Source organism: Ailuropoda melanoleuca, chromosome 3 (assembly GCF_002007445.2).
Source record: "Ailuropoda melanoleuca isolate Jingjing chromosome 3, ASM200744v2, whole genome shotgun sequence".
NCBI classification, from domain to species: Eukaryota; Metazoa; Chordata; class Mammalia; order Carnivora; family Ursidae; genus Ailuropoda; species Ailuropoda melanoleuca.
This window is the reverse complement of record NC_048220.1, coordinates 44,641,370-44,668,961: the sequence shown is the minus strand read 5'-3', so window position 1 is coordinate 44,668,961 and position 27,592 is coordinate 44,641,370. Positions and strand designations below refer to the sequence as shown.

General features: G+C 39.9%; 1 protein-coding gene across 7 annotated transcripts in view; it reads right to left on the bottom strand.

Annotated features, from left to right (window-relative positions):
• Window positions 1-19,248: 19,248 nt before the first annotated feature.
• The window catches only part of SREK1 (splicing regulatory glutamic acid and lysine rich protein 1), a 41,739-nt gene continuing 33,395 nt past the window's right edge, over window positions 19,249-27,592 (bottom strand). For 5 of the 7 annotated variants that reach the window (XM_034656297.1, XM_002919297.4, XM_034656296.1 and 2 more), the window contains 2 exons: window positions 22,531-22,675; window positions 19,249-21,429 (listed from right to left, as the gene is read on the bottom strand). In XM_034656297.1, the coding sequence (XP_034512188.1) occupies window positions 21,280-21,429; window positions 22,531-22,675 (295 nt within the window). In that variant the 3' untranslated portion in view covers window positions 19,249-21,279. The remainder of the gene's footprint in view (window positions 21,430-22,530; window positions 22,676-27,592) is intronic. The other 2 variants (XM_034656298.1, XM_011225082.3) reach the window with 1 other exon arrangement.

The following is a 27,592-nucleotide window of genomic DNA, read 5'->3' as shown; positions in this document are numbered from 1 at the left end:
CTGCTTGTGCTCTGTCTCTCTCTCTCAAATAAATAAATAAAATCTTTTTAAAAAGAAAGAGAGAGAAAGAACTTGCAGCCTGTAATCTCTTGGACATCAGCCTTAGCAGTACTTTTCAGGATCTGTCTCCTCAGGCAAGGGACTACTACAAAAAAGCTTTTCTGCAGCAAAGGAAACCATCAACAAAATGAAAAGGCAACCTACTGAAATGGAGAAGATATCTGTGACTGATATCTTTAATAAGGGAATAATATCTAAAATATATAAAGAACTCATACAACTCAATTCAAAACAAAACAAAACAAAACAAAAACCACCATGTGGTTGTTAGAGTTTTCTGATTTGGACTTTACAGGAGCTATTACAAAATTCCATCACCAAGTAAGGGTGAGCATTCTTGAAATGAACAAAAGAAAGTGTCAGCAAGGACACAGAAGAGAGAAACAAGAGCTGAATGGAAAACTTCAAATAAAATTGATTGGAGGGGCTTATTAGCAGAATGGAGAAGACAGAGGAAAGAGTCAGTGCACATAAGGACATACCAGTAGAAATTATACAATCTGAGCAACAAAGAGAATAAAAGATGAAAAAAAAATGAATCTGTGGGTTACTTCAGAGGCCTCGGGACATTACCAAAAGGTCTAAAAACACTCATGTCATCAGAGTCACAGGAGAAGTAAAGGGTGGGGTGTAAAAAACTTTTTTTGAAAAAACAATGGCTGAAAATTTTCTGATTTTGGTGAAAGACACAAACCTACCAATTCAAGAAGCCCAGCAATTCCAACAGGATAAACCCAAGGAAACCCACCCAGACACATAATCAAGCTGCAGGAAACTAAAGGCAAAGAAAACATGGTGAAAGCTGTAAGAGAACAAGGATTTGAATAAGTACAGGTTTCTCCTCAGAGGCCCCGGAGGCTGGAAAGAAGAGGAAAATACTTTTTAAGTCTGAAAGAAAAGAACTGTCAGGATTCTATATCCAGGATAACATCCCTCAGGACAGAAGGCATTCTCACACGAAGAGAAAGTAAGAGAATTCATGTGTGCACACCTGCTCTGAAAGAACTGCTTTAGAAAGTTCTTCAAACAGTGGGGAAACAGTATCAGAAGGAAACTTGCATCTTCAGAACAAAGGAAGAGAAACAAAATGGTAACTATCTGGTAAATATAACAGTCGATTACTCTCCTCTTGAGCTCTTTAAAATATGGATGGCAGTTGAACACAAAAATTGTAACATTGTCTGATGGGGTTTTGTCAGATGTAGATGTAATAGAGAAGATCACTCTTGCATAAGGGGAGGAAAGTAAAGGGATTTGCATGGTGGTGATATTAGAATAAGAACTTAATTAATGAGGGAGACATTCAAGCTCTGGATAGGAATCAGGGGCAGGGACAATGTTCTCCAAAACAGAGCAAGTCCTATGCCAAAAGCCTATCCTCACTTTCACCTGCCAAAACCCAACTTCATCCACCCATCCTTCCTTCTTCAATCCGTGAAGACTTCATCAAGTCTCTCTCGCCTCCTTCCATGGCATCCCCTTAGCATTTGGTTTATAACTATCTGTGAGTCTCTGTAATACACAATAACTGGTATTATTAATAAAAATACCAGCAACCATCTATTAGGTATCTTCTGTCAGATATGACACTAATTATAACCCTTTACAAATGTTATTTCTAATTCTGACCAAAACCCTGTGAGGCAGATAATATTATCCCCCCCTTAACAGAAGAGGAAACAGTCTCATTGTGTTACTCCGATTTGTGTGCCTGTTTCGTTTACAATAATTAGACTTCTTAGGTTCTGCTAAGTTGTGTCTCTCCTGAAGCATGTTCTGGGCTCATAGAATCCGAGCTGGAATGACCTTAGTAATGTGCTTCTACTTTAATCCTCTGATTCTATAGCTGAAAAAATTGGGCTGGTTTGGTTTATTCTGAAATTGAGTTGAACCCATAATCCAAAGAAGTACAAGATAATAAAATGTTTGTGAACTGGTAGGTCTTGACTACAGCTCTTAAACCTCTTCCCAAATAACATGCAAGAAAAGGCTGAGAGAGTTGGAGAGAGCTTTGTGCAAACTGCAAACCACTCTTGATTCTAAGATCAGAGAGAAAGAATTTATGTTTCTGAGGATCAGTACCTTCGACCGACCTTGCAGCTGAATGCTTATTGTGATTTTTGTGCTGCAACACATTCCAGGTTCAAAGTAAGATGGATATATCTTAGCAATACATGTCGGAGAAAAATCAATTTTTATGATAAATGGTGTGATGCTTCTCTTGTCTGGGGGCTGTGTGGGCAGCCCCATTGGAGCACAGCATATCCACTTCTGAAAGGCCACAGCTCTCTGAGCACCATAACAGGCATGTTACCTTGGAATGTTTTAGGCCAAGCTGCAGGGCACACAGAAAGAAATAGTATCTAACCATTCAACTATCTATGATGTCTACTACGGTCTGAATGTGTCCTCCCCAAAATTCGTATGTTGAAATCCTACCCCCCTCAAAGATGATGGTATTAGGTGGTGGGACTTTGGCTGTGAGGGTGGAGCGCTGATGAGCGGGATTAGTGCCCTTATACAACAGGCTCCAGAGAGACCCAGCCTCTTCTACCCAGTGAAGACACAGTGAGAAGGTACTGGCTACGAGCCAGGAAAAGAGCCTGCACCTGACCATGCTGGCACCTTGATCTTGGACTTGCCAACCTCCAGAACTGTGAGAAATAAATATCTGTTTTTATAAGCCAGCCAGTCTGTGGTGTTTTGTTATATCAGCCCAAGCAGACTAAGACAATATCTGAGAGAACTTTGCATGGAGGAGGCCCAATGCCCTGGGCATTGCAGACGTGGATTTGGGCTTGGAGAAATGGGACTGGAGGGGATAGGGACCAGGTGATATTCCAAGTTGAGAAGGCCAGGGCACAGGAAAGGGGACCAAGTCGTGGGGAAATGAGTTTGACTACAGCACAGGGTGTACATTCAAAGAAGAAAAGAGAGCATGGGATGTAAAGATGGATAGAGCCTGCATTTTGAAGGCACTCTTCCAGTGAAAGGAACAGAAACCCAATTCAAATTTGCTGAGTCAAAAAAAAGGGAATTCATTGGTTCTCATAACTGGAACATCCAGGGCTGCTGCTAGACTCAGGTATGATTGGACCCAAGCACTAAAAAGGCCCTCCATTTGTCCCTGTCCCCTTCCCTCAGCCATACTCACCAATGGGTGTTGGCCATTCCCTTCACAGGCCAACTTCCTCCAGGTGGTCAAGGAAAAACCACCAGCAGCGGGTGCAAGTGCACATCCCCTCATCTGACAACTCAGGTGGGAGAGCATCTCCCTTGCCTGGAGCCATAGCTCAATCTGACTGACCTTGACACTTACTAGCCTCTCCCTGTGCCAGTCGCTGGGTCCTTGTGAATGGGGAGCAGTGGGGGGCCAGGCCTGAGTTATAGGCCCACCCTACTGCCACAGAACAGGGCCTGTCCCCGGAATAAGGGAGATGAGCAGAGGGAAGACAAAAGTCACAGTTAACACGGTCTACCACAGGGCTATGTCATGGAGGGCCTCGCAAGTCAGCATCGGAGGTTGGCACTATATTATTTAGACAACAGGGGGACTGGGACTGCTTTTCAGGTAAGAGGACTGATCAGAAATGAGAGTTACAAAGAGGAGTCCAGTGGCAGTGCGAGGGGCAGACTGCAGTGGTCAGGCATGGGGGAGGGTCCCTCCAGCCCCGGGGGCTCACGTCTGAGTTTGACCCCCTAGGTAACCAGAGGGCAGGTGCTTGCCATGGTAGAACACGGAAGAGCACAGCACTGGGAGAGAGTGGTTCTTGTGCCTTTATCCTGACAACCAAATAGCGACAGCACCAGAGCACCCGGGGCCCTGCTGAAAAGACCAGGGTTCCCTGTTTTCTCTGCAAGCCTGTGACCCCATCAGACTCACGAAGCTCATCTCAGACTGAATATTGGAGGAGAGGTGGAATGCAGAATGAACTTGCCCCAGGCCACGAGATAGGGGCTCGGCATGATAAATACATGAACTTCGTATGTGTGTGGAATAACATCCAGAAGGCTGCACATCAACTGTCAACACTGATTCACAGAGAAGGAAGAGAGCTTTTGCTTTACAATGGCAACATTTTGATGTTGTATAAAATAAGCAGGTTTCCATTTGTAATAACAGTATCCATGGGCATTGTGTCAATGTTGCGTATACATGGCAAAAATATACATCGTAAAGGAAAGGCATTGTGATTTTTTTCTACCTTGAGCTGGTGACTTGGGACACAACAGGTTCGCTCTGAGAGGGAGATGAAGGGGGTACAGTGGGGGCACATGACAGACATGGTTAGTTCTCTCTGGGGCCTCAGGAAGAATCCATGGAGAAGCTGCTCGTGCTGAGACTTGAAAGGGGACGGAGTGTGGACCAGACCAACAAGAACAAGAGGAACAGACATTGGAGGCTAAGGGAATGGGGCAGAGGAGTGGAGCAGAGCAGCCTGGAAGGTCTAGAAAGGGAACTCGGAGCAGTGGGAGGGGCCAGCTCAGTCACCCCACCTGTATACCACCACCACCCCACCACACCCCGGCATAAGCCTTTGCTCTGAGGACAAGAGAGAGCCGTTGACAGTTTCCATGCAAAGGAGAGGCATGAGCAGCTTTGAGTTTGGCAAGACCACTGTGTGCAAAGGTCAGAAGGAGGGGGGAGCTGAGAGGCTCCTGGGAGAGTGTGTTGAGGGCCTGAATCAAGGTGGCAGCCATGAGGGTGGAAATTTCTCACATCTTTGAGCAAGGTTCACATACTGACCAGGACGTGGGGGTAGTAGGCATAGGAGTTAGGGCTACTGCTTACCATTTTCTGAACTGAGCTCCTGCTGGATGATGGTCCATGGAAAGAGGGGAGCTTTCTTAAGGTCAAGTCCAATCTTTATCATTATTCACCAGTGTTCACTTTTTCCCCCCGCCTTTTAGGTTAGTTTCATCCACTTTGCATCTGCCATTTGGTGATTCTATCGTCCTTGATATCGGAGTGGCCATTCAATGGCAGCATGTCACCCTGTCACCTGCAGCCTTCCCTGAGCTTCTCAAGAATGCCCAGCCCCTCCTCCCCAGGGCCCTCCTTTATCAGCTTGGTGAAGGGAGTGTGCTCTAGTTCTCTTAAGGAACATAGTTAGGGGTACATTTTGTGGCCTCACCAAATAAATCCTTTCTGACACTCCTGGTCCCCTGTGCTCCGGAGTCCTTCCCCAGCACCCTGCTCAGCAGCTCTGCTTTGCAGCTGCTTAACTGTAGGCCGCCACTCTGTCCCTGTCTCAGAGAGTAAGCTGGAGGCCTGGCAGGACTGGCCCAGATGTCTCTGCCAGGAGGGGCTCCCCTATCAATCTTCCCCTTCCCATCCATCCTCTGTTCTCTACAGCCCCAGGTCAAACCTCCGTGCTCCATCCACACACAACCCCCAGGTCCAGCAGACACTTTAGGGCTTAGTTCCCGTAGTTCTTTCGGCGAGTGCAGTATTTCCTCTGCGCCACTGGGCTGTGCTCCACTCTGACTCTGGTTCTGGTCTAGAGCAAATCTAGATGGGGCAGCTCGTAAGGAAGACGGAACTCTCCGGTGAGGCCAGGCCTGCCCAAGCGCCTGGCCGTTTCCCACAGGTGTCCATACCATGGTCCAAGAGAGTATGAAGCAGAGCATGTGTCCCTTACCAAAAGGCCTTTGCTCAGCAAGTTCAAACTTAAGTACATCTGAAGCTTGCTCAGGAATGCTTGAGAATTTAGCCATTACCTACGAGCATTCCCCCACACCTCGGACCCTCGCCTTTCCTGCCCTCCTGACCTTCATGTCCCTCCTCCCCCCCAACCCGAGAACGTTAACAGACATCCCTCTAGACATGTTCTAGTGGACTTGTCTGGAAAACGAGGGCCCGGCATTCCACTTAGAACACGAAGCAGGGGTGTTGGGCTCTGCGGAGCCCGAGAGCATACTCAGTCATTTTAAAAGCTTGTTATTTTTGAGGCCCCAAGCTCAAGAAATGAGTTCGATAAGAAAATGAAAAAAATAAGACAGATAGCAGGAGCGCGGCCTCCACTAACAAAGGCCCTCAGCCGAAACCAATTTGGACAGCTCAGCTCCGTCTCGGCTCATGACCTCCGCTTTACCTCAGAGAAGCCCTTCAGCACGCACTTACGCACGCGCGCACGCACACACACGCACGCGCGCGAACAAGGGTCAGGCTGGTTTGAGAGCTATTCGGACTGAAAGAAGCAAAGGAGACTTGCTCCTTATATTTAAGTGATCATCTCTGTGGTTTTGATTTCAGTAGCTTAACATCTTCTGAAGATGTCTTAGGTCACCCTGGACCAGCAAGGTGGGTTTTTAAGAGACACTTTGGGTTACTGAACCTCAGGGGAAAATAACTGGACCAGCTCCTGGTGCCTTTGTTTACACTAGCCAGTTACCCCTTGAAATGCCTCGCCTCACAAACAGCCTTTATTTTTTCAAGCCCAGGAATGAAGAATTTGAGGCCCTGAGATATTTGAAGTGCCCCAACCTGGAGCTCATCACCAGAGGGTGCCTGAATCCAAATCTCCTGAGAAGAAAATGGCTTGCCAGCTCCTGGGGAAGGTTCAGGGTCTTACTGTCCAGCTGGCCTCCGTCACCTGAGAAAGGCAAGAAGGTAATGAAAGACATGCTTTCTCCCCCGTCGCCTTTAGACCCCAGCCAACGTCCACCTTCTCCCTGAGACTTTCTGAAAAACGAGCCTGGTCCTCTAGAATTTCATTTCCCCCCATACATTAGCTCCCTGTCCTGACCTGGGGCACAGCTTTGCTCACTCAGTGATGCCTGGTATCCATTCACCAAGCCACTTAGATGCTTTCTGTAGACAAGGAACACTTCTTCACCTTCAGGCTGTGACAGAAATGAGGCAGAGAAAATTTTCATTCTAATATTAAGTGAGAAAAGCCAAAGTCCAGAGCTGTGTGTGTGATAAGCTACTAATTGTATAAAAATGGAAGAAAATAAACTCATTTGCTTGCATAGAAATAAAGTATCTGTGGGGGTACCAGGTGGCAAAGTCAGCTGGGCGTCTGACTCTTGGTTTCAGCTCAGGCCTGATCTCAGGGTCGTGAGATCAAGCCCCACATTGGGCTTGAGATTTTCTCTCCCTCTGCCCCTCTGTACCTCCCCCGCTCAAATAAATAAATAAATCTTTTAAAAAATATATCTCTGGAAACACACACGAGAAACAAATTATACAAGCTGTGGGGAAAGAAATTGTATGATTTTGTAGCTTTGAATTTTGAAACATGACTGTATTTCCAATCTAAATGAAGTAATTAAAACACACATATTTGTTTTTAAAACATTTCTATTCCCCAGAATTTCAAGGTAGAGTTGGCAAGGTTGGCCCAATAGAAGTGTACTTGTGGGGGAGAGTATTCTCCAGACTGCGGCACAGCAAAGGTTCAGTGTCGGGATCTTGGTTCTTTGGGAGAAGGTGGGCCCAGAGGTGGAAACAACAGTGTTGGACTAGATAGTTACAGAGCCGGCATGGAACTGAAGCTCCATAGACATCCAGGAGCATTTCCGAATCCACACAATCATAGCAGTGTCACGGGACTTTCTTATACAAAATGGGGACAAGAACAAGACTAATGAAGGGACTACTATGGGGTCAAACTGAGGCAGCACACTTGGTTGGAGAAGCCAATTAGGAAGAAGGTCAGAAGGAAGTAGGTCAACAATTCACAGAAGTCACAAAGAAGGTATAGGAGACAAACAGACCAGAGATTTGCTCCAAGTCCATCTCCCAAGAGCATGCCAAACCCCAATACAGAAGTGTATACTCACACTGAAACTAAGGTTATCATACTGGAAGGAAACTCACTTCTGAGACTTGGGTGTTAGAGACCCATGGGGCAGCAGCACTGCTGGGTCACACAGAGCCTGTGTGTCGTCAAGAGAAAGGCACTCCTTCCTCAAGACACCTGCCTTATATCTGCCAGAACATTGCCAAACCTATGATGACTGCTCTTTGAAGGGGACCCCCTCGTGCTGTGTAATCAACCACATGTGAAACCACTGTGGCTGCAGAGGACAGCTCTGAGTAGGGGGCAGGGGGCCGGTGGGGACATGTTTGTGAATGTCAAAGGGAGGTGGGATTGCCTGTCTTCTATAAAAGTGAAACACACACAAACACAGAACAAAAACCTTAATGAGTAATTCACATTTCAAAAAACTGTTTCGTGAAAAAGACTTCCCTTAAATAATAAGCTTTGTTTTTTAGGTTGAAAATGTGATTTGTTATTACTGTATTTTGCTTCTATATTTTACTGTACCCTGAGATTTAATTTGTGCCCAGTTTGTCATGGTTCAAAAAATGTTAGGAACTCATGGTTGCAAGACTCTTGGAGTTGCAAGAGCAGAGGCCATCATCCACTTCCTAAGTCAGATGGGCTTCACATAGAATGCACTCTGCATGTCAGCTTCATTTAGTGATAATAGCTGATGGAATAAATTATTGTTTTAGGGATCTAATATGGATAACAGCTTTCTCCTCAGCATACAGAAATGGGTCTCAAATTCTAATCTGCAGAAGAATAACCAGAGAAGTATGTTAAAATTATATTCTCACCTCCTTTCATCCCAAATACAGCCACGATGCTGACTCTGTGGGTTCGGAGTTTTGTTAATACCTGAGCAAGGACTCAGTTACCATATGAACTTCACTGTCTTGTGTGGACTCAGAGACCACCTGCCAAACAGGAACAGTAACTGTGATCTATTTTATTACCGGTGGCTTTTAAATAAATAAGCAATAGTCACATGGCTCCCTTAGGTACTTGAAGCATATAAACCAAAAGTCCAGGGGAGTCAAAATTGCCTTTGATGTCTTCCTTCCTTTGGGTCCCAGATGAAGAAATTGACTTGCATTCAGGAGCTCTCTTAGAGAAATAAATATCATTAAATAGAATCCCAGCAAGCATACAGCACACAGAAAATGAGACTGACCCAGGAGGCAACAAGGTTGGGGTCTCCCAATTCACACCAACAGAGGTGTAAGGAACACACAATTCCTCGACAGAGGAGGAAGCCCTCATGCTATTAAATTAATACCTATATAATGTGATATTTGTTTGCATGCTGTTAAGCAAAGCCCTAAATAAGTTCAAGTTGTTCTAAAGCATCTTTTTTTCTTTTGCCCTCTCTCCTCCCCACGGTCCCAGCCCTGAAACATGCCCATAAGGAAAGGGACAGAAAATCAACATGTATGGAGTGAAGTGTACCCATCTACCCTGTGAAATAGGTAGTGCCATTACCACTTTGCACATATGGAAACAGAAGCACAGAGATTAAACGACTTGCTGCAGCAACACAGGTAGGACAGATCATGGCTAGGATTCCCACACTGCTCGGCCGGCTTTCAAGTCTTGGCTCACTGCACCTTGTAGCATCCATGCTGTGCACTATGCCAGGCCCAAATAATGGTAAGTAACACACGTAGCGATTGCATGGCTTGTTATCAGTTTCTTAAGGCTTGCTCCCAAATACTCTCCTTCTCTACTCCCTTTCCTCAAATCTTATCTATTTCTCATGGCTTTAAATTCTATCTATATATAGTCATCAACTTTCAAATTTATATTGTCAGCCCAGATCTCGTCTCTGAGCTTCAGCGATGTATCCACTAGGCAACATATCCGTGACTTATTGGTGTCTGAAATGGAATATGTCAAACACTGAACTGTGTATTTATAGTCCCTCCCTCTCCAGCAAAATCCTTTTCTTTCCCTGTTCTTCACCATTTCACTTACTGGCACTGCCTTCGACACAATTGCTCAAGCCAAAACAATGAGCATCGCCCTGAATTCCTTCACCCTCCCGCACAAGGTACATTAGCATCCTGAGATGCCACCTCCAAAATGTAACTAAAAATCTCACTACTACCTACTATCCTTTTACCATCCAGATATATATATATGAATCTGTGTACTCACATTTCTTAGCTGCAGTGTTGCTGTCGAAAGCTTTGGGAGCTCCTCATTGCTGGTGAAGGAGCCTGCCTACGTCTTTGATCTCATCTTCCCTCATCTCCCCCTCTTGGTTCCTTCAGCACCTGGAGTTCTGAACTCTTTCCCACCTTGGAGCCTGAGTATTTGCTGTTGCCTACGCCTGGGATGCTTTTCTCCATACCTTTCCCATAGCTGCCTCAGTTCAAATGTAAATCCTCAGAGAGGCCTCCCCTGACCACACTATGTAAACTGTGTCTTATGCATACTGATTTTTCTCTAATGAATACCTATCAGTTGACTTATTTATCATCAGTTTTTCCATGAGACTAAAACCTTGGAGGGACAATGATTGATGTAAATGATTCCTTGCACCCCACTTTCACCTAACTCAAAGAACCCCACAGGAAGATAGAGTAATTAAGGGACTACCTGTAGTGTTTCTGTAGTTTCATAGAAGTAATAAGGTTGCATGCTGTAGTAGGTAGAATTGCGTCCCCCAAAAAGATGTGTTCATTTCCCAACCCCTGGTACCTGTGGGTGTGAATTTAGTCACAAATAGGGTTGTTGCAGATAGAATTAGTTAAGATGAGGTCATAGTGGCCTAATAATGACCTTTTATGCAATATGACTAGTGTCTTTATAAGAGGAGACTCAGGACACATAGAGGGAGGATGCCAGGTAACAGACCAATGACTGGAGCGGTGGAGCCAAGGACTGCCTGCAGCCCCGGCAGCTAAAAGAAAGGCATAGGACACTGTTCCCTGAAGCCTGCAGAGAGAGCATGTGCTGCCAGCACCTTGATCCCAGACTTTCAGCCTCTGAACTCATTCTCAGAGGATGACTTCCTATTGTTTTAAGCCACCTGGGTTTGTGGTTGAGGAAAGTTAAGGAAAGGGTAAAAATTTCTAAAATACAGTGTAGCTCAAAGTTTTGTGAATTTTATGAAGAGTAATCAGTGAAGTGAAGTTAGGCCCAGTATAGGATTTGGATAACCTGGAGATGATTTCTAACACGGGTTTTCTTCCCCAAAGGTAAAAACTCTCACCCAAACTCTAATATCTAATCCGAACCAATGTTACTCCAACCCCTGCAGCAAAAAATAAGACATATTTAATTCTTCAAGCAATTAAATTGCTCATTAAACTTTTGCCACCTGACCTGAAAGAACAGAAAATCCTATTACAGTGATGTTAGAAGATGTTCTCATTGTTTAATAGCTGTAGTGCTTTTAAAAGTCAGGTACTTATAATGAAGTTACATCAGCCTTTCAGGACATCTCTGAACACAAACTGCATTAACTCGGAAGTCTCAGTTGGTTCATCAAGAGTAATGGAATTATTACTGCCAGAAGCCATAACTCCACGGAAATGAAAATTGTATTTTTCCAAATACTTTAAATGATGATGCCTGGCAGTCCTGTACTCATTGAATCAGAAAACTTATCTTTTTATCTCCATTTTTGAGATGGGTTTTAAAATGTAAAGCAGCATTTTGGAGGGGAAAAAAACTATCCAAACTTTAAAACAGTAGTTATGGGGCGCCTGGGTGGTGCAGTCGTTAAGCGTCTGCCTTCAGCTCAGGGCGGGATCCCGGAGTCCTGGGATCGAGCCCCACGTCAGGCTCCTCTGCTGGGAGCCTGCTCTCCCACTCCACCTGCCTTGTATTCCCTCTCTTGCTGGCTGTCTCTGTCAAATAAATAAATAAAATCTTAAAAAAAAAACAGTAAATATTGGATAGAAAATTACTGATGGTCAAGTATTGGGTCATTCAGGCCCTGTCCAGACTCGCTGCTTACCCCTGGTGAACGTGGGGCTACTCACTTCCTCTGAGCTTTGGGATCCTCACCCATTAAAGGGCAAGAAGGGAAGAACTCAATCATTTCCCAAATCCTTTCAAGTTCTAAAATAATGTTGTGTGTGGACATTTCCTTATTTCTCTGCAGCGTATTTATATCAGCTCAGGATTTCATAGTTAGGCTTTCATCTTTTTTTTGAGCCAATAAAAGTCTCACTGATCTCTGTGCCCATACCTGAACAAGCCAGCCAGATGTGGTGGCTGGAGGGAGACTTCTTGAGGCCGCCTCCTGTCACTGGGACCCCACAGACAATTGTGCAGTCTGTTTATGGCACAAGAATGCCCAGTCCGGGAGACGAGGGAGACTGAACTCATCCGAGCTCCATTTGCCAGGCAGGCACCCTGAGTTTGCATCACTAATCCACACAAAGGCACCAGGGAGTTCACCGCAGCCCTGCTGTCACCTGCCTGGGTTTCATAGTTTCTGTGGAGAGGATGCCAGATTCCTTTCTTGTTTCAGAGAAAGCAGTTACAGAATATAATTATTATTGCTATTAATTTATGACTTTATTATCACTTATTCTTACAAACTGATAAAGAGCCTCCATGCACATGAAACCAGAGAACTCCAAAACCAAACAGACTGGGTATAGAATTTCAAAATTCTAGTCACCCTTTTATCACAATATGCTACACATGACAACAATCTAAGTTGCTAGCAGTAGCTTAGTCACAGTTAGTGTCATGATCTGTTTCATTATCACACGATGCTGACTAGGATGTGTCTCAGTTTAACCCCTATCCAAGTCTCTGATACTGGCTTGCTCTCACACCATGCAATTAGTAGGAGCTTAAAGTTAGGACAACTAAGATAAAAGCACGCACCACAGATTCAGCTCAAGTGATAATGGGAGACCTCTCCCATGCCCTCACCCTGCCCCATCTACTCCTGCGCCACGTGGGAGGCCAGGCTGCCTGACCCTGGAGGCACAGGAGATCCACTGGGTCCAAGCTCCTGGCAGAGTGGCTTCATGGAATCTTTAAGAAAATGAGCTTTTATGATATACCAAGAAATCAGTCTTTGCAAACACTACCTCCTTCATTGGTTGTCAGTGGCCACACTGCACTTGACAACAGTCTAATGAGCCTGGAATGAAGCCTCCATCCTTCCAGATCTTGTCCTTCTCCTTCACTTGAAGAGGCCCTAAGATGGATTTACTGTGAAAATAATAAAGTTTAAGCCTAAAGACACACTGCTTGCATGGATCTTTTCCAAGACTTTTAATCAATTTTTTTTTTTGTAGAGAATACACAGAATCGGCAAAAAAGTATGCAGCCAAGTCAGTAGGTTAGAAAGGCTAACAGCAGACTTCCCATTTTTATATGCTTAAATTACCTTTATATTTTAACATGTAAAATACACATGGAAGATACAAAAAATGACTTAAATTGAACTTCTGGAGTTATAAAATACAGTATCTGAGATTATTTTTTTTAAAGATTTTATTTATTTGACAGAGAGAGAGCCTGCACACATACAAGCAGGGGGAGTGGCAGGCAGAGGGAGAGGGAGAAGGAGGCTCCGCACTGAGCAAGGAGCCTGACGCAGGGATTGATCCCACGACCCTGGGATCATGACCTGAGCCAAAGGCAGATGCTTAACTGGCTGAGCCACCTAGGTGCCACTGAGGTAATTTTTTAAAAAGATATACTTAGGGGCACCTGGGTGGCACAGTTGAGTAAGCACCCAACTCCTGCTTTCAGTTCAGGCAGTGATCTCAGGGGGATCAAGCCCCATGTCGTGGAGTCTGCTTGAGTTTCTCTCTCCATCTCCCCCGCCCTACCCCTGCTCTCTCTCTTTCAAATAAATAAATCTTTTAAAAAACATATACTTTAGACAAAATGAACAGATTAGACTCTACAGAAGAAAATACCAATCTCAGAGATAAAGAGAACTTTCCAAAGTGAAACACACACAAACACACACACAAAGCTCTTTTTTTCAGAGATTAAGCTGTGGGACATCTTCAAGTGACAATATGCATTAACAGGAGACTACAAAGTTGGGAGGAGAAAGAAAACATGTGAAGAAATAATAGCTGGAAATTTTCCAAATTTAACAAAAACTCAAAACATATAACCCAAGAAGCTCAAGGAACCACAACACTGAAACAAAACAATACCAAGGCCTATCAGTCAAATTGATTAAAATGAATGAAAGGTGTAAATCTTAAAAGTAGTCAGAAGGGGTGACTGGCTGGCTCAGTCGGAAGAGCATGTGACTCTTTTTTTCCCTTTTTTTTTATTTAGAGAAGTAGTGGAGGAGGGGCGTGGACAGTGGGAGAGGGAGAGAGAGAATCTTAAGCAGGCTCCACACCCAGCAGGGAACCTAACGCAGGACTCAACCTCACAACCCTGAGATCATGACCTGAGCCAAAATCAAGAGTCAGACACATAACCAACTGAGCCACCCAAGCGCCCCTAAAGCATGTGACTCTTGATCTTGGGGTCGAGTTCAAGCCCCACATTGGATGGAGAGATTACCTAAAAATAAATAAACTTAGGGGGTGCCTGGGTTGCTCGGTCAGTTAAGCATTTGCCTTTGGCTTGAGTCATGATCCCAGGATTCTGGGATCGAGCCCCAGATCAGGCTTCCCGCTCAGCTGGGAGTCTGCTTCTCCCTCTGCCTGCTGCTCCCCCTGCTTGTGCACTCTCTGACAAATAAATAAAATCTTAAAAAAAAAAAATGCACAAACTGGGCGTAGGAAAAGTAAGATTACTGTAAAGTTCTTACACTATAAATGAAGTGGTACATTACTTAAGACTAGAATGCGATAAATGAAAATTCATACACCATAGGGGCGTGTAGGTGGCTTAGTAGGTTAAGCATCTGCCTTTGGCACAGGTCATCATCTCCAGGTCCTGGGACGGAGCCCCACGCAGGAGTCCCTGCTCAGCGGGGAGTCTGCTTCTACATCTGACCTCTGCCACTCCCCACGCCCCCCCAACTCATGCTCCCTCTTGCTCGCTCTCAAATTAAAAAAAAAATTTTTTTAAAGAAAATTTACACACAATAAACCCTAAAAACTCTTAAAATTTAAAACAAAGTATTATAGCCAAGAGCCAAAAAAGAGAGGAGGAAATGGAATAATAAACAAAATTCAAAGGAAGGCAGATAAAGAGAAAAAGGGAGATAAAACTCAAGATGGTAGGTTTAAACACAATGACATCAATATTCACATTCAGTGCAACTGGTCTTAACACTCCCAACTAAGGCATAGGTTGGCATACTGGATTAAAAAAAAAAAAAAGAAAGAAAAGAAAAAGGCAAAACCAAACTGTATGCTGCCCACAAGATGGACACTTTAAATATAAAAACACCAGCAAGTCTCAAGTAAAAGGATAAGAAAAGATAATACTATGCTAATACGTGGGTTTTTTTAAGTTTTTAACTGGACTGCTAGTATTAACATAAGATTTTAAAGCAAAGACTATTACCAGGAATTAAAAGGGTAACTAAATAACGATGAATGTCAGTTCAACATGAGGACATAAGAATCCTAAACATTTATGAATTACTAATAGAGTTCAAAATACATAAAGCAAAACCAGTCAGAACTAAAATGAAAAATAGACAAATCCACAACCCACTTGGGGATTTCAAGATCCCAACATTAAATGATAGCAACAATAGACAGAAAATCTTAGTAAGGATACAGAAAACTTGACCACTGCCATCAGCCAACATGACCTAATTGGCATTACAGATTATTTCACTCAACAGAGCCATAAGATACATTCTTTTCACATGAATATGGTACACTTATGAAGATGTATCGTGAGCCATAAAGCAACTCTTAGAATATTTTTTAAAAGGAATCAAATCATACAAACTATTTACTAACCAAAATGTAATTAGGTTAGAAGTCAGCAACAAAGATCTTTGGACACTAAATATTTGCCCAAATATTTGGACACTAAATCACACACACTGAAAATTACCCATGGATCAAAGACAATGCCAAATAGAGAATTAAGAAGTATTGTGAATTGAATGAAAACAAAGACACAACATTATCAAAATTCGTTGGAATGAAGCTAACACAGTGCTTAGAAGGAAATTCGTAGCATTAAAATACCAGTATCAGAAAAGAAGGCCTCAAGTCAGTGACTCCAGCTTGCATTTTAAACTAGAAAAAGAGCAAACTACACCTGAAATAAGTGGAAGAAATAATAAAGAGCAGAAATAAAAAACAGAAAAACAACAGAGGAAATGCTGATGGAAACAAAATCTGATCTGATTCCTTTTAAATCAATAAAACTGATTTTAAAAAGACATGTTATCATTACGAGATTATCACTATGTATCTTACTTTTTTAAAATACAAGGGAATTTCCAACTTCCTGCCAACAGATTTCACAACAAATTCCTCTGAAGATGCACAGAGCCAAAGCTTACTCAAGAACAACTCACCTGAATAACCCTAAGTCTACTTCTAATATTGATTTGTAATGTAAGAAGGAAATTCCAGGCTCAGGTTGGCTTTACTGTGAAATTCCACTTAACGCTTACGGAAGTAGTAATGACAATCTGATACCCAGTCCTGCAGAAAACGGCAGAGGAGGCAATCAACACTTTCCCACTCAGCCTGTTAGGCCAGCATGGCCTTTATAAACCAAAACCAGAAAGACATGACAGACAAAACTCTGGAAGAGACTACCACCTTTCAGTTATTTAAAAAAAGCTGTAAATATGCAAATGTCTCAAAAATAGGTGAAATTACTACTCAACAGTGATGAGATTTGAAGATTTTCGTTTTATTAAAAATATAGCAACACAATAGCAGCATCATTTGATAAATCTTTACTAGTACCACTTAGAAGGAGTCCTACTCACATAAATATACACCACCTAATGCAGCATCTTTATGTTCACATTTTAAACTCTTCCCTTAGTAATCCATAGCATTATGTAAAGAACACTACTGTAAGATTCAGGAGAGTAATATTTAACTATTAAACTGATCTACCTACACAACTACACAATACACCCAAGTGTCATCTTCTGTGGAAATCGGGGAGTTCTGCTGCCTGCCACACCACCTCAGATTGGCAGAACTCCATCCCTTCAACTCTAATTCCTTCAGTATGATTTTCATAAATTTGAACTTGCACATATAGTCAAGAAATTATCTATCTAGCAAATAAAAGTTAATCAAGAGTGGAGAAAACTATATTATTCCATTCCAATCCCAGCAAAATAAATCTTAGCAGTAAAATATGTGAAGTTTCCCAAAAGTCAGCAATAAAATATGTGAAGTTTCCCAAAAGTCAGCAATTTTCAAAATTAAAATGTTAGCTGGATACAAAGTAAATTTAAAAATTAGGCAACAAACTAAAACCTTGCTTTTAAAAACAAGATATTAAGAAATACTATATTAAATATAAACTAATAGTTATAATAAATCAGTTGCTAGGAACTATAAAAATACTTTAAAATAGAATGGAAAGAAATCTAGTTATTACTTATTACCAACCTGAATAGAGGCCAAAAATAATAGCTCCAGCTTTTATTTTTTAAATAATGTATCAATCTTCAGGCAGAGTCACCAATAGAAGATTTAAGAAAAACAAATTCATCCATAAACCCAAAATTTAGTAGGGAAGTCAATTTTATTTTAAAAGATTTTATTACATTATACTGGACTACTGCTTCCAGAAATATAATTTAGCCCTTTTAAGAGCACTAACTTTTGAAGTTTGAAAATAAACAATTTTAAATGAATACTACACTAGTTAAACATGAGAATACTAAGTGTGTAAGTAATGAAAATGAAAAAATTAGCACATAAAGAACATACTTTGTGGAAATGGCTCTACCTCATAACTCACCTAGTTAAAATCAGATATTATCTTTTAGTGAAAATATTATGACTCATTGAAATGTTAAGTTATTCAATGCATTCCTCCAAAAGGACTCATTTTAAGCTAATTCAACTACTAAAAAAAAAGATTTAAATCAAATCATATTATTTCTAATAGGTTTTTTAAATGTTTAAAAGCCTGTTATTACATACTGTAACTCTTAAAATTAATATCCTCAGAGTTGATATGGATTAAGGGCTTTAAGTTTTAACATAAAGACAGCAACATATATATAGGAATGAATGAGGTCCTGGAAATAACTAATATCACAAATGAAGTTATTTTCTTCACAAAAAAGGAAGGATTCTAGGGGCGCCTGGGTGGCACAGCGGTTAAGCGTCTGCCTTCGGCTCAGGGCGTGATCCCGGCGTTGTGGGATCGAGCCCCACATCAGGCTCCTCTGCTATGAGCCTGCTTCTTCCTCTCCCACTCCCCCTGCTTGTGTTCCCTCTCTCGCTGGCTGTCTCTATCTCTGTCGAATAAATAAATAAAATCTTTAAAAAAAAAAAAAAAAAAAGGAAGGATTCTAAACATGAGTTCTTATTTTTGAGCATTTCAAAATTTTAGCCTCTGACATTTCTGAAGATCAACACAGCATATATAGAACCCCTTGAATATAAGAATTCTGAGCAATATCACAAGCTGAATAGTGTTTACAATTATAAATTAATTAGATTAGATGAAGAATAATGAGACAACTGCAGAAGTTAAGGATTTATACTTGTTTTCACATATGAAACTAGCCAGTTTACTGTGAGGGCCCATCTTAATATAAATAATTCATTATGCATTGCTGAAAAGAACAAGAGCATCAACAGAATTTGTCTAAAATGATGAATAGCAACACAATTAAGGAACAGAGTGTACTCTCTGTATAATCAAGCTTAAAAAAGATAATTATAGAAGGGATCAAGTATAAAATGGCTGTCTTCTTGGCCTTACCTCAAGTTTTCCTGACAACATCTATCTGGGTTGAAAAAGAATAGCCTTAAAGAAAAAACAAAATGCCTTGAAAGGAAATAACAAATAAATGGAAACCTACCAGGCTCTTATAAGTGAACAAAGAAAAATTCTTTCTCTCCCTCTCTCTCTCTCAATCTCTCTCATGCACACACGCGCACACACACTCACACTCACTCCAACAATACCTCCAGGTCCTAGAAAGCTTTGCTTCCATAAGCCCATTTAAGAACATTTTTTCACTTTCTCTGGATCTCTTGTATTCCTATTCAATTCATGTCCAACTTTTACAAATCAGTCTTTTAAAAGAAGTTATCATTATTTTAAAGCTGAATATCACCAGCAGGAAAAATAATTAGCAGCAAGAACCTAAAATTAAGTGTGTTAACTGCCAACACAGAAAACATTTAAGAGTCCAGAGTACAAGAAATAACTCAAACTTTAAATGATTGTTTTATAGACACCACACATTCACTCTCCATGTCGAAACAATCTCTATGCCAACTAAAATAAGATAAACATGATAAACTAAGATGCTGTTTTGAAATGCATAAACAAATACTTTCCTCTAAAATACTTAGCTTTATTAGAGAAATGGTACTAAAAATAACAAAGATTCAAACAACATTTGCTCTATTCTACTTACATATTATAAATAAGACAGCTGTTGATGCAAATCACACACTCCTTCACAATCTTTCCATATGCACCCAAGCATTCTTGTATCAGAATAAGCTGTTTACCAGCCAACCGTATGTGGCTGAATGATTAAAATGACCATCTATACTTTACATAGTAAAGCATTTTCAAAAATTTTAATGTACACAGTGAGAAAAAGGAAAAAAAACACAGTAATTCTGAACACATGAAGAGTAATTAAGCAGCTTCATAATCAAACCAGGCTTCATTGTAATAAGGGCAATTCTTTCCATTCTCTACCAAATACTTAAGTTTCAATAGTATTAACATTAAAAGAAAACTCAAGTTGAAACCAAGTAACTGATGTGCTACTCAGTTTTTTAAATCTATAAGTAACTCTTCCCATGAGGTAAGGCAATGGAATAATTTGATTGTATTAGATTGCATTAAAATAATTATACTTGATTTTTTTAATAACATGCTAATTAAAAGGTATAACTTTGGGGGGAACAAAACAATAATGAAAAGATTTCTGAAACTATGAGTTATGGCTTTGGGGGAAAATATTAGCAATGCTGTCATTTTACTACTTGCATACTTCTTGCAGAAAGTGAGCCTTAAGAGTAACGGATGACCTATATTTTAAACTCAAGTAAACATATCCTTAAAACAAATAACCTCATGTGTTCTCCTTTACATAGAATTTCTGCACATCATTTACGAGAAGATGATTAAGAGGTAATAATTAAGGCCATCCAATGGAGACAATGAAAGTGTTTGCTTTAAGTAAAGTAAGAACATGCTTCATTTTCAATTATCACAGTATAAAACTGATGGTCCCAAAACTGCATTGTTGTTTTAAGCTCTAAAGTCATTCTTGAAAACAGAACTTCCCTCATGTTAGGGGAACTGTGTAAGCAGCTCTCCTGACATACCACTTGCACACTTCTCTATGGGAGTGAATGGAATATCCAACTATGTTCCATATGAACTAAGAATGACTAGCACGTATAAAATTTTAGAAAACAGCATACCACATTGTAGAAGGCACTAAAGCTTCAGCTTGTGCTCCCATAGCCCATTTTGAAAACCCAGTTTTCTTTTTATAATGGCACCTTTGCCACCTACAGCTGACAACACACACTGCAATATTATTCATAATAAGCTTGGAAATGTCAAGAAAGTTCAAAAAGAAATGCTTACTTTGTGGGGAGACCCAATGATTCTACACACTGAATACTAATACATTATTATTAGTATTCAACACGGGTGCTCTTCCTATTGAAAGAGAACAAGAGCATGCATTGTCAGTTGTTTGTTAATCCACTTATTTAAGCAATTTTAGTCTGTAAAACTATTTTAACAAAAAACTGTTGTCCTAAACAGTGAGCAAAAGAAAACACAATAGTGAGAATTTAACACAATCACCGTAAATCCTGTGAAGTAAATGTTAAAACTTCTTACATACTCTGCACTTACAAGGGTGTGTATATAATTGCACCGATTTCAAGCACATCATCAAATCTGTATATATTGAAATTAAAAAAAAAAAGTAAAACAATACAAAATTCAGCAACTACCATTTTTTAAAAGAGCTTCCAACGCTTATCTCCAGTCTTTATGGATAATACAAATTTGGATCTTTGATGTCCCATTTATTTGTAATGGTTCTTGGCAAACACTAACAAACCACATGACAAGTGTGTCAGCCACCACAGAAATGCACAGATTCTAGAAGACGAGGAGTTTGGGTAACACCTGTTATTTTCACGATGCCCATGCTTTATCTTCTTACTCCATAACAAGATGGCCACAAAGTCACCTAACAACTAAAAAAGCTGTTAGTTTGTATCTTTATGCTCAACTGGATTTCTTCACTGTTTAACATCTTGTTGAGAGAATTAAAAGCTTTGGATTTTATTCCAGCGTGTGTTTAGAGGTGCACTTGTCAGTCCTATACTGCTTCTGTTTTGGTAGAGAGGTTCTCTTCATTTGGCTGACAATTCCCATTTTGCTGTACTTGGTTTTCCTCAGTCCTTGGTGCATCCTTGTCATCTACTTCTTTGCCCACGCTTGAATCTGGTTCTTTACTGTGTTCCTTCTCCTACAATGAATATTAAGCCACACATTTAATTTTCTCAAGAGCTGCCTACTATTACATCCAGTTATGGCTAAAATATATATTTCTGTAAACTTAGTAACTAAGTTCATATGAATAAGATAAGCAAACGTATCAGTATGTCCTCGGTACTCCTCATAAAAGGTGGAAATTGTAAATTAAATTAGAATAAAATAGTTGAAAATAAAGTCTAAGAAGTGTTCAGTAAATGTTACTGAATTGAAAAAGTGGGGCAGATATGCTGAAAGAGTTAAACAGCTCCCAAAGACGCCAGAATAGATTTGTAATCTGGATACCAAAGAAGCAAAATTCAGAGGATGTAGAAAAAGAAATCACTACTCGTCGTAGCAAAGACTGCTCAAGAACACTCTAATTCTGCCCTCAGCTTAAAGGAGCATTACATGAGAACATATGGAACAATGCCTGACACATAGCAATGCTCAAGAGACATTATCAATGTTACTGATGATGATAAACCCCTACCAATATGAGAATAAATAAAATTATAAGCTGAAAGCTCCAGAACTCATAACTGATTTCCAAATACAAATACACTTACTGGAGTAACAAAGCAATTAATGTAATTCATAAGTAGTTAAATATTTATCCCAAATAACACCCTTACTTGGTGGAATTTGGTATTCCATTAATTATTCTAATTCAACAAACCTACTGATTTCAGTATACATCACAAAACCAATGATGACAGAACTTTTGTCAAATTTGCTGAAACAAATCTTTTTCAGGAATATATATATATATATATTTATTGAGGACAAAAAACTCTCAACCAGAAATCTTCATATAAAATCAAATACATGTTGCATGTAAACAATCTTATTGTATGTCATTCTAGGACTCCCTAAAGTAAGGAATGCATCTGTCTGAGTTTCAGTTAGCTCTTACGTCATCCCTTCAAAAGTTCAGCTTAAAAAAGTTATCAACTGAACAAATATTAAAGGATACCAAAGACATACAAGATACCACAGCCCTCAAAAAGCTTTTGGTCTAAATCTAGTTCTATGTAAAAAAACAATCCCAATTATTAATTATTCAAAGCCTAAACACTGAATGACTGCTACTTACTTTAAGTGAAGTATTGTTCTTCTCCAACTTTTCCTTTCCATCTCGGTCATTAGAACTCTTTCTTGTAGAGCTTGAACGTTCTCTCTCTCTCCTTTCACTAATGTGGTCCCTTTCTTTTTCTCTCTTTTTATCCTTCTTATTTCTGCTATAAAAATAGTGATAAAATGTCAGTTAACTTCTAAGACATTAAAGACCTACTATGTCATTGACAAAAGTCTTACCTAACACTAATGCACTATAAGTAAGCATATAAGTAATCTGGTTTGACCAAGTAACATTAACAGTCCTGTAGCTCCATATGCTCCACCCCATACCCCAATTAATTTTTTAAAGATGCCCAAGTCTTTTTTTGCAGAGGCCACCATGTGTTCACATAAAACACCATTTGGTATAATTTCAAGTGATTTGTTCAAAATTTATTTATCAACTGTAATGAGGTTAAAATAAAACCAAATATACGGGTTGTTTTTTTTTTTTACCCATCTTTTCAAGGCAAAAAATGAATAAGCAGAAAGGAATGAAAAGGTTAAAGAATTAGAGGCAGCTCCCAGGGAGGAATGAATGACTGCCTACGAGAAAACCTTGGAATTTCAAATACTCTGTGCTACTGCCCCCGTCATTCACCATTACAAAAAATCACACCAATTCAAGATTAAAAGTTGAGACTACACGAACAGGTTCCATTTATAAAAACAACATACCTTTAGAATTAGAGGGAAAAAACAGTGCATTTCCAATCAGAAGCTTAACACCTTCTACTTTAAAAAGTAGCCTTAACGTGGAATTCTAAGCATTTTTCTCTTAATAATAATTCAAAAATAAAGACAAAGACCAAGAAAACAAATAAAGACACTGAGCAAACAAATGAAAATTTAGTATAACAAAGATGGCATCTCAAATCATTGAGGAAAAGATGGTCTTTTATAAAATAAAAGGTTTGGAGACAACTGGATTATTATTTGTTAAGTGATAAAACTGGATCAACATCTCAGATCTCATTCCACAATATACAACTAAGTCTAAATGGATGAGAGACCTAAATTTTTAAAATAAAATACAAGTGCTAAAAGAAAACATGGGTAAATTTTACTATCTGGGTGAAAAGATTTTTTAACCATAACTAAAAATTCAGGTACAATAAATGACTGATAAATTTGCCTACATAAACCTTTGCAAGGAAAAAAAAAAGACATTACCATATTCAAAAGAAAAATGATGTATTTGCAACATATGCATATATCTTTCTACATAATTTTTAAATGTCACAGGAACAATCACATCAAACTGAGTAAAATTCTTAGGAATAAATTTAAACCAAGGAGGCAAAAAATTGCTGAAAAGATGAAGACAAATAAATAGGAAGACATCCATGTTTATGGATTGGAAGACTTATTATATTGTTCAAATGGTAATAGTACCAAAGCCACCTAGAGACTGAATGCAACCCCTATCAAAATCCCACTGTTGTTGTTACAGAAATACAAAAACCCATCCTGAAATGCATACAGAATCTTGAAGGACATCAAATAGCCAAAACAATCTTAAAAAGAACAAAGTTAGAAGGCACAGCATTCTCAATTTCAAAACTTACTAAACAAAGGTACAGTCATCAAAACAGTACAGTTTTATATAAGGACAGAAAATAAACCAGTGGAATAATCCAGAAGACCCAGAAATAAACTCCCACATATATGGTTCAAATGATTTCTAACAAAGATGTCAAGACCCATTCAATGGGGAAAGGACAATCTTTTCAACAAATGATACTGGGAAAACTGGCTATCCACATGCAGAAGAATGAAGTTGGACCGTGATCTTATACCATATTAAAAAGTTAACTCAAGGGGCGCCTGGGTGGCACGGCGGTTAAGCGTCTGCCTTCGGCTCAGGGCGTCATCCCAGCGTTCTGGGATCGAGCCCCATGTCAGGCTCCTCTGCTGTGAGCCTGCTTCTTCCTCTCCCACTCCCCCTGCTTGTGTTCCCTCTCTCTCTGGCTGTCTCTATCTCTGTCGAATGAATAAATAAAAAATCTTTAAAAAAAAAATAAATAAAAAAAAATAAAAATAAAAAATAAAAAGTTAACTCAAAATGGATCAAAGACCTAAATGTATATGCTAAAACTATAAAATTCTTAGAAGAAAACATAGGAGAAAATCTTCATGAGATTGCATTTGGCAATGATTTCTTGGATCTGACACCAAAAGCACAGGCATCAAAAGGAAAAAACAGCTAAATATGACTTCATCAAAATTAAGAACTTTTGTGCATCAAAGAATACTATCAAGAAAATGAGAAGACAACCCACAAAATAGGAGAGATATTTGCAAATCATGTAACTGGTACGAGATATATACAGGATTTAAAGAACTCTTGGCAACTTAACAAAATGCAAATAACCCAATTTGGAAATAGGCAAAAAACTTGAAAACGCATGTGAAATACAAATGATATACGAATAAGATATATCAAATGATCAAATAAGCACACAAAAAGATGTTTAACATCATTACTCGTTAGAAAAACACATATCAAAACCACAATGAGATACCACTACGGACTCAGCAGAATGGCTATAATTAGAGGCAGACAATAACAAGTGTTGCTGAGCAAGTGGAGAAATTGTGGAGTCCTAGCATAGGAGGGAAGCACAGGTGGGAAGGCAGAACGACAAACGTGCTTGGGAAAACAGTTCGGCAGTTTCTAAAAAGATAAAGAGAGGGGCACCTGGCTGGTTCAGCTGGTACAGCTGGTAACTCTTGGTCTCAGGGTTGTGAGTCTGAGTGCCACCCTGAGTATAGAGATTACTTAGAAAATTAATTAATTAATTAATTGACTCACTGCTCAGCATACTGATGGAAAAAAAAAAAGATAAAGAGACAGTACCATAGGACTCAACAGTTACCACTCCTTAGGCATGTGCCCCAGAGAAATGAAAACACATGTCCACACAAAAACCTGTACATGACTGTTCCAAGCATTACTTATAACAGCTAAAAAATGGAAAAATACTAAAAGTTTACTAACTAAGGAATGGATAAATAAAACATGGTTTTATCCATTCAGTGGAATATTATTCACACAAGTACTGATACACACTACAACATGAACCTTGAAAACATTATTTAGTCAAAGAAGACAGATACAAAACACTACGCATACTGCATGAGTCCATCTATGAGTATCCGGAACAGGCAAATCCACAGAGACAGTAAGTTAGACTAGTGGCTCCCAGGAGTGAGGAAGAGTAACCGCTTATGGGTATGGGTCTTCACGTGAAAAAAATGTTCTGGAATTAAGTAGCAGTGATGGTTGACAATACTGTGAACCTAACTAAAAACCACTGAAGTACACAAAGTGAATTTTATGACACGTGGGTTATTTCTCAATTTAAAAAACAAAACCCAAGGGGCGCCTGAGTGGCTCAGTTGGTTAAGCATCTGCCTTTGGCTCGGGTCATGGTCCCGGGGTCCTGGGATGGAGCCCTGCATCGGGCTCTCTGATCAGCGGGGAGCCCGCTTCTCCCTCTCTCCCTCTCCCTGCCGCTCCCCCAGCCTGTGCTTTTTCCCTCTGCCAAATAAATAAATACAATCTTTTAAATAAATAAATAAACCCAAGGTGTAGGTGGGGCTACAGTCTCTCTCTCTCTCACACACACACACACACACACACGCACACACACACTATACGTAATGTATGCTATCTTTCGTGAAGGAAGAAGGAGACATTCTAATCAATGTATCTGCTTAATTTTGCAAAAAGAAACACAGGAAGGATAAAAAATTCATCACTTACAGAGGGTGGATGGGGTGCAATGTAGAAGGAACAGACAAGAAGTGACTTTGTAAACACATCTTTTTATCTAGTTTGAGTTCATAACTGTGGAAAGTTTTAACTTTCATGAGTGAAGTATTAAAAATATATGTGGGGGCGCCTGGGTGGCACAGCGGTTAAGCGTCTGCCTTCGGCTCAGGGCGTGATCCCGGCGTTATGGGATCGAGCCCCACATCAGGCTCCTCCGCTATGAGCCTGCTTCTTCCTCTCCCACTCCCCCTGCTTGTGTTCCCTCTCTCGCTGGCTGTCTCTATCTCTGTCGAATAAATTTAAAAAAATAAATAAATAAATAAAATAAAAATATATGTGGCCCACAACTACAGTATCGTATGGCTTCCATTATTCTCACCTCAAAACAATAACCCACAAAGCAAATATACATAAGACCTGACCTCTGCTGAGAAAAAACATTCTCCTCTTTACACTTTGGCAAAGGTTTTTGTAAATTTCTCTTTTCTATGCCTAGAAAACCACAGAAAACCAACTGAAAAACTATGAATGATCATTAAGGTGATGGAATGAAAAATAAACACACAGAATGTAAAAACCTTCCTTTGCAGCACAAACCCAACCTCCAATGAGAGGACATAATGAAAGACTTCATTAACAAGAGCAACAACAACAACGAAGTATCTAGGAAGACACTTAGAGGATGCATAAAATCTGTAAGAAAGAAACACTGAAGTATTCCTAAAAAACACTATGGATGACTTAAATAAGTAAAAAAGAGGCTGGATAGAAAGACTCACCATCATAAAGCTTTATTAATAATATCTATTTATCAATTTTCCCTAGTTTAATTAATGAAATAATACAACTGTAATACAAATCATCACCAGATTTTATTTCTAGAACCTAAACAATTGACTCTTATTTTCAAATGGAAAAATAAACAGACAAAAAATCAGGAATGCTCAAAAAACAGAAGTGTGGGGGACAATCAGCCTTACTAAATGTTAAAAAAATACTATACCATTTGAATAACTGGGGCATTGGTACATGAATCATCACTCAAACCAACCCAGCAGCAAAGGCCCAGAAATAGACCCAAACACAAAAAGAAATATTTAGTACCTGAAAAGGCAATATAGCAAATCAATGTTAGAAAAATTGAGTTTTTAATAAATGGTACTGATCAAAAGAAAAGCATACGGAAAAACAAAATTGGACTCACATGCCATACCATACATAAGGATGAACTCCTAATGGATCAAAGACTTCAATGCAATAA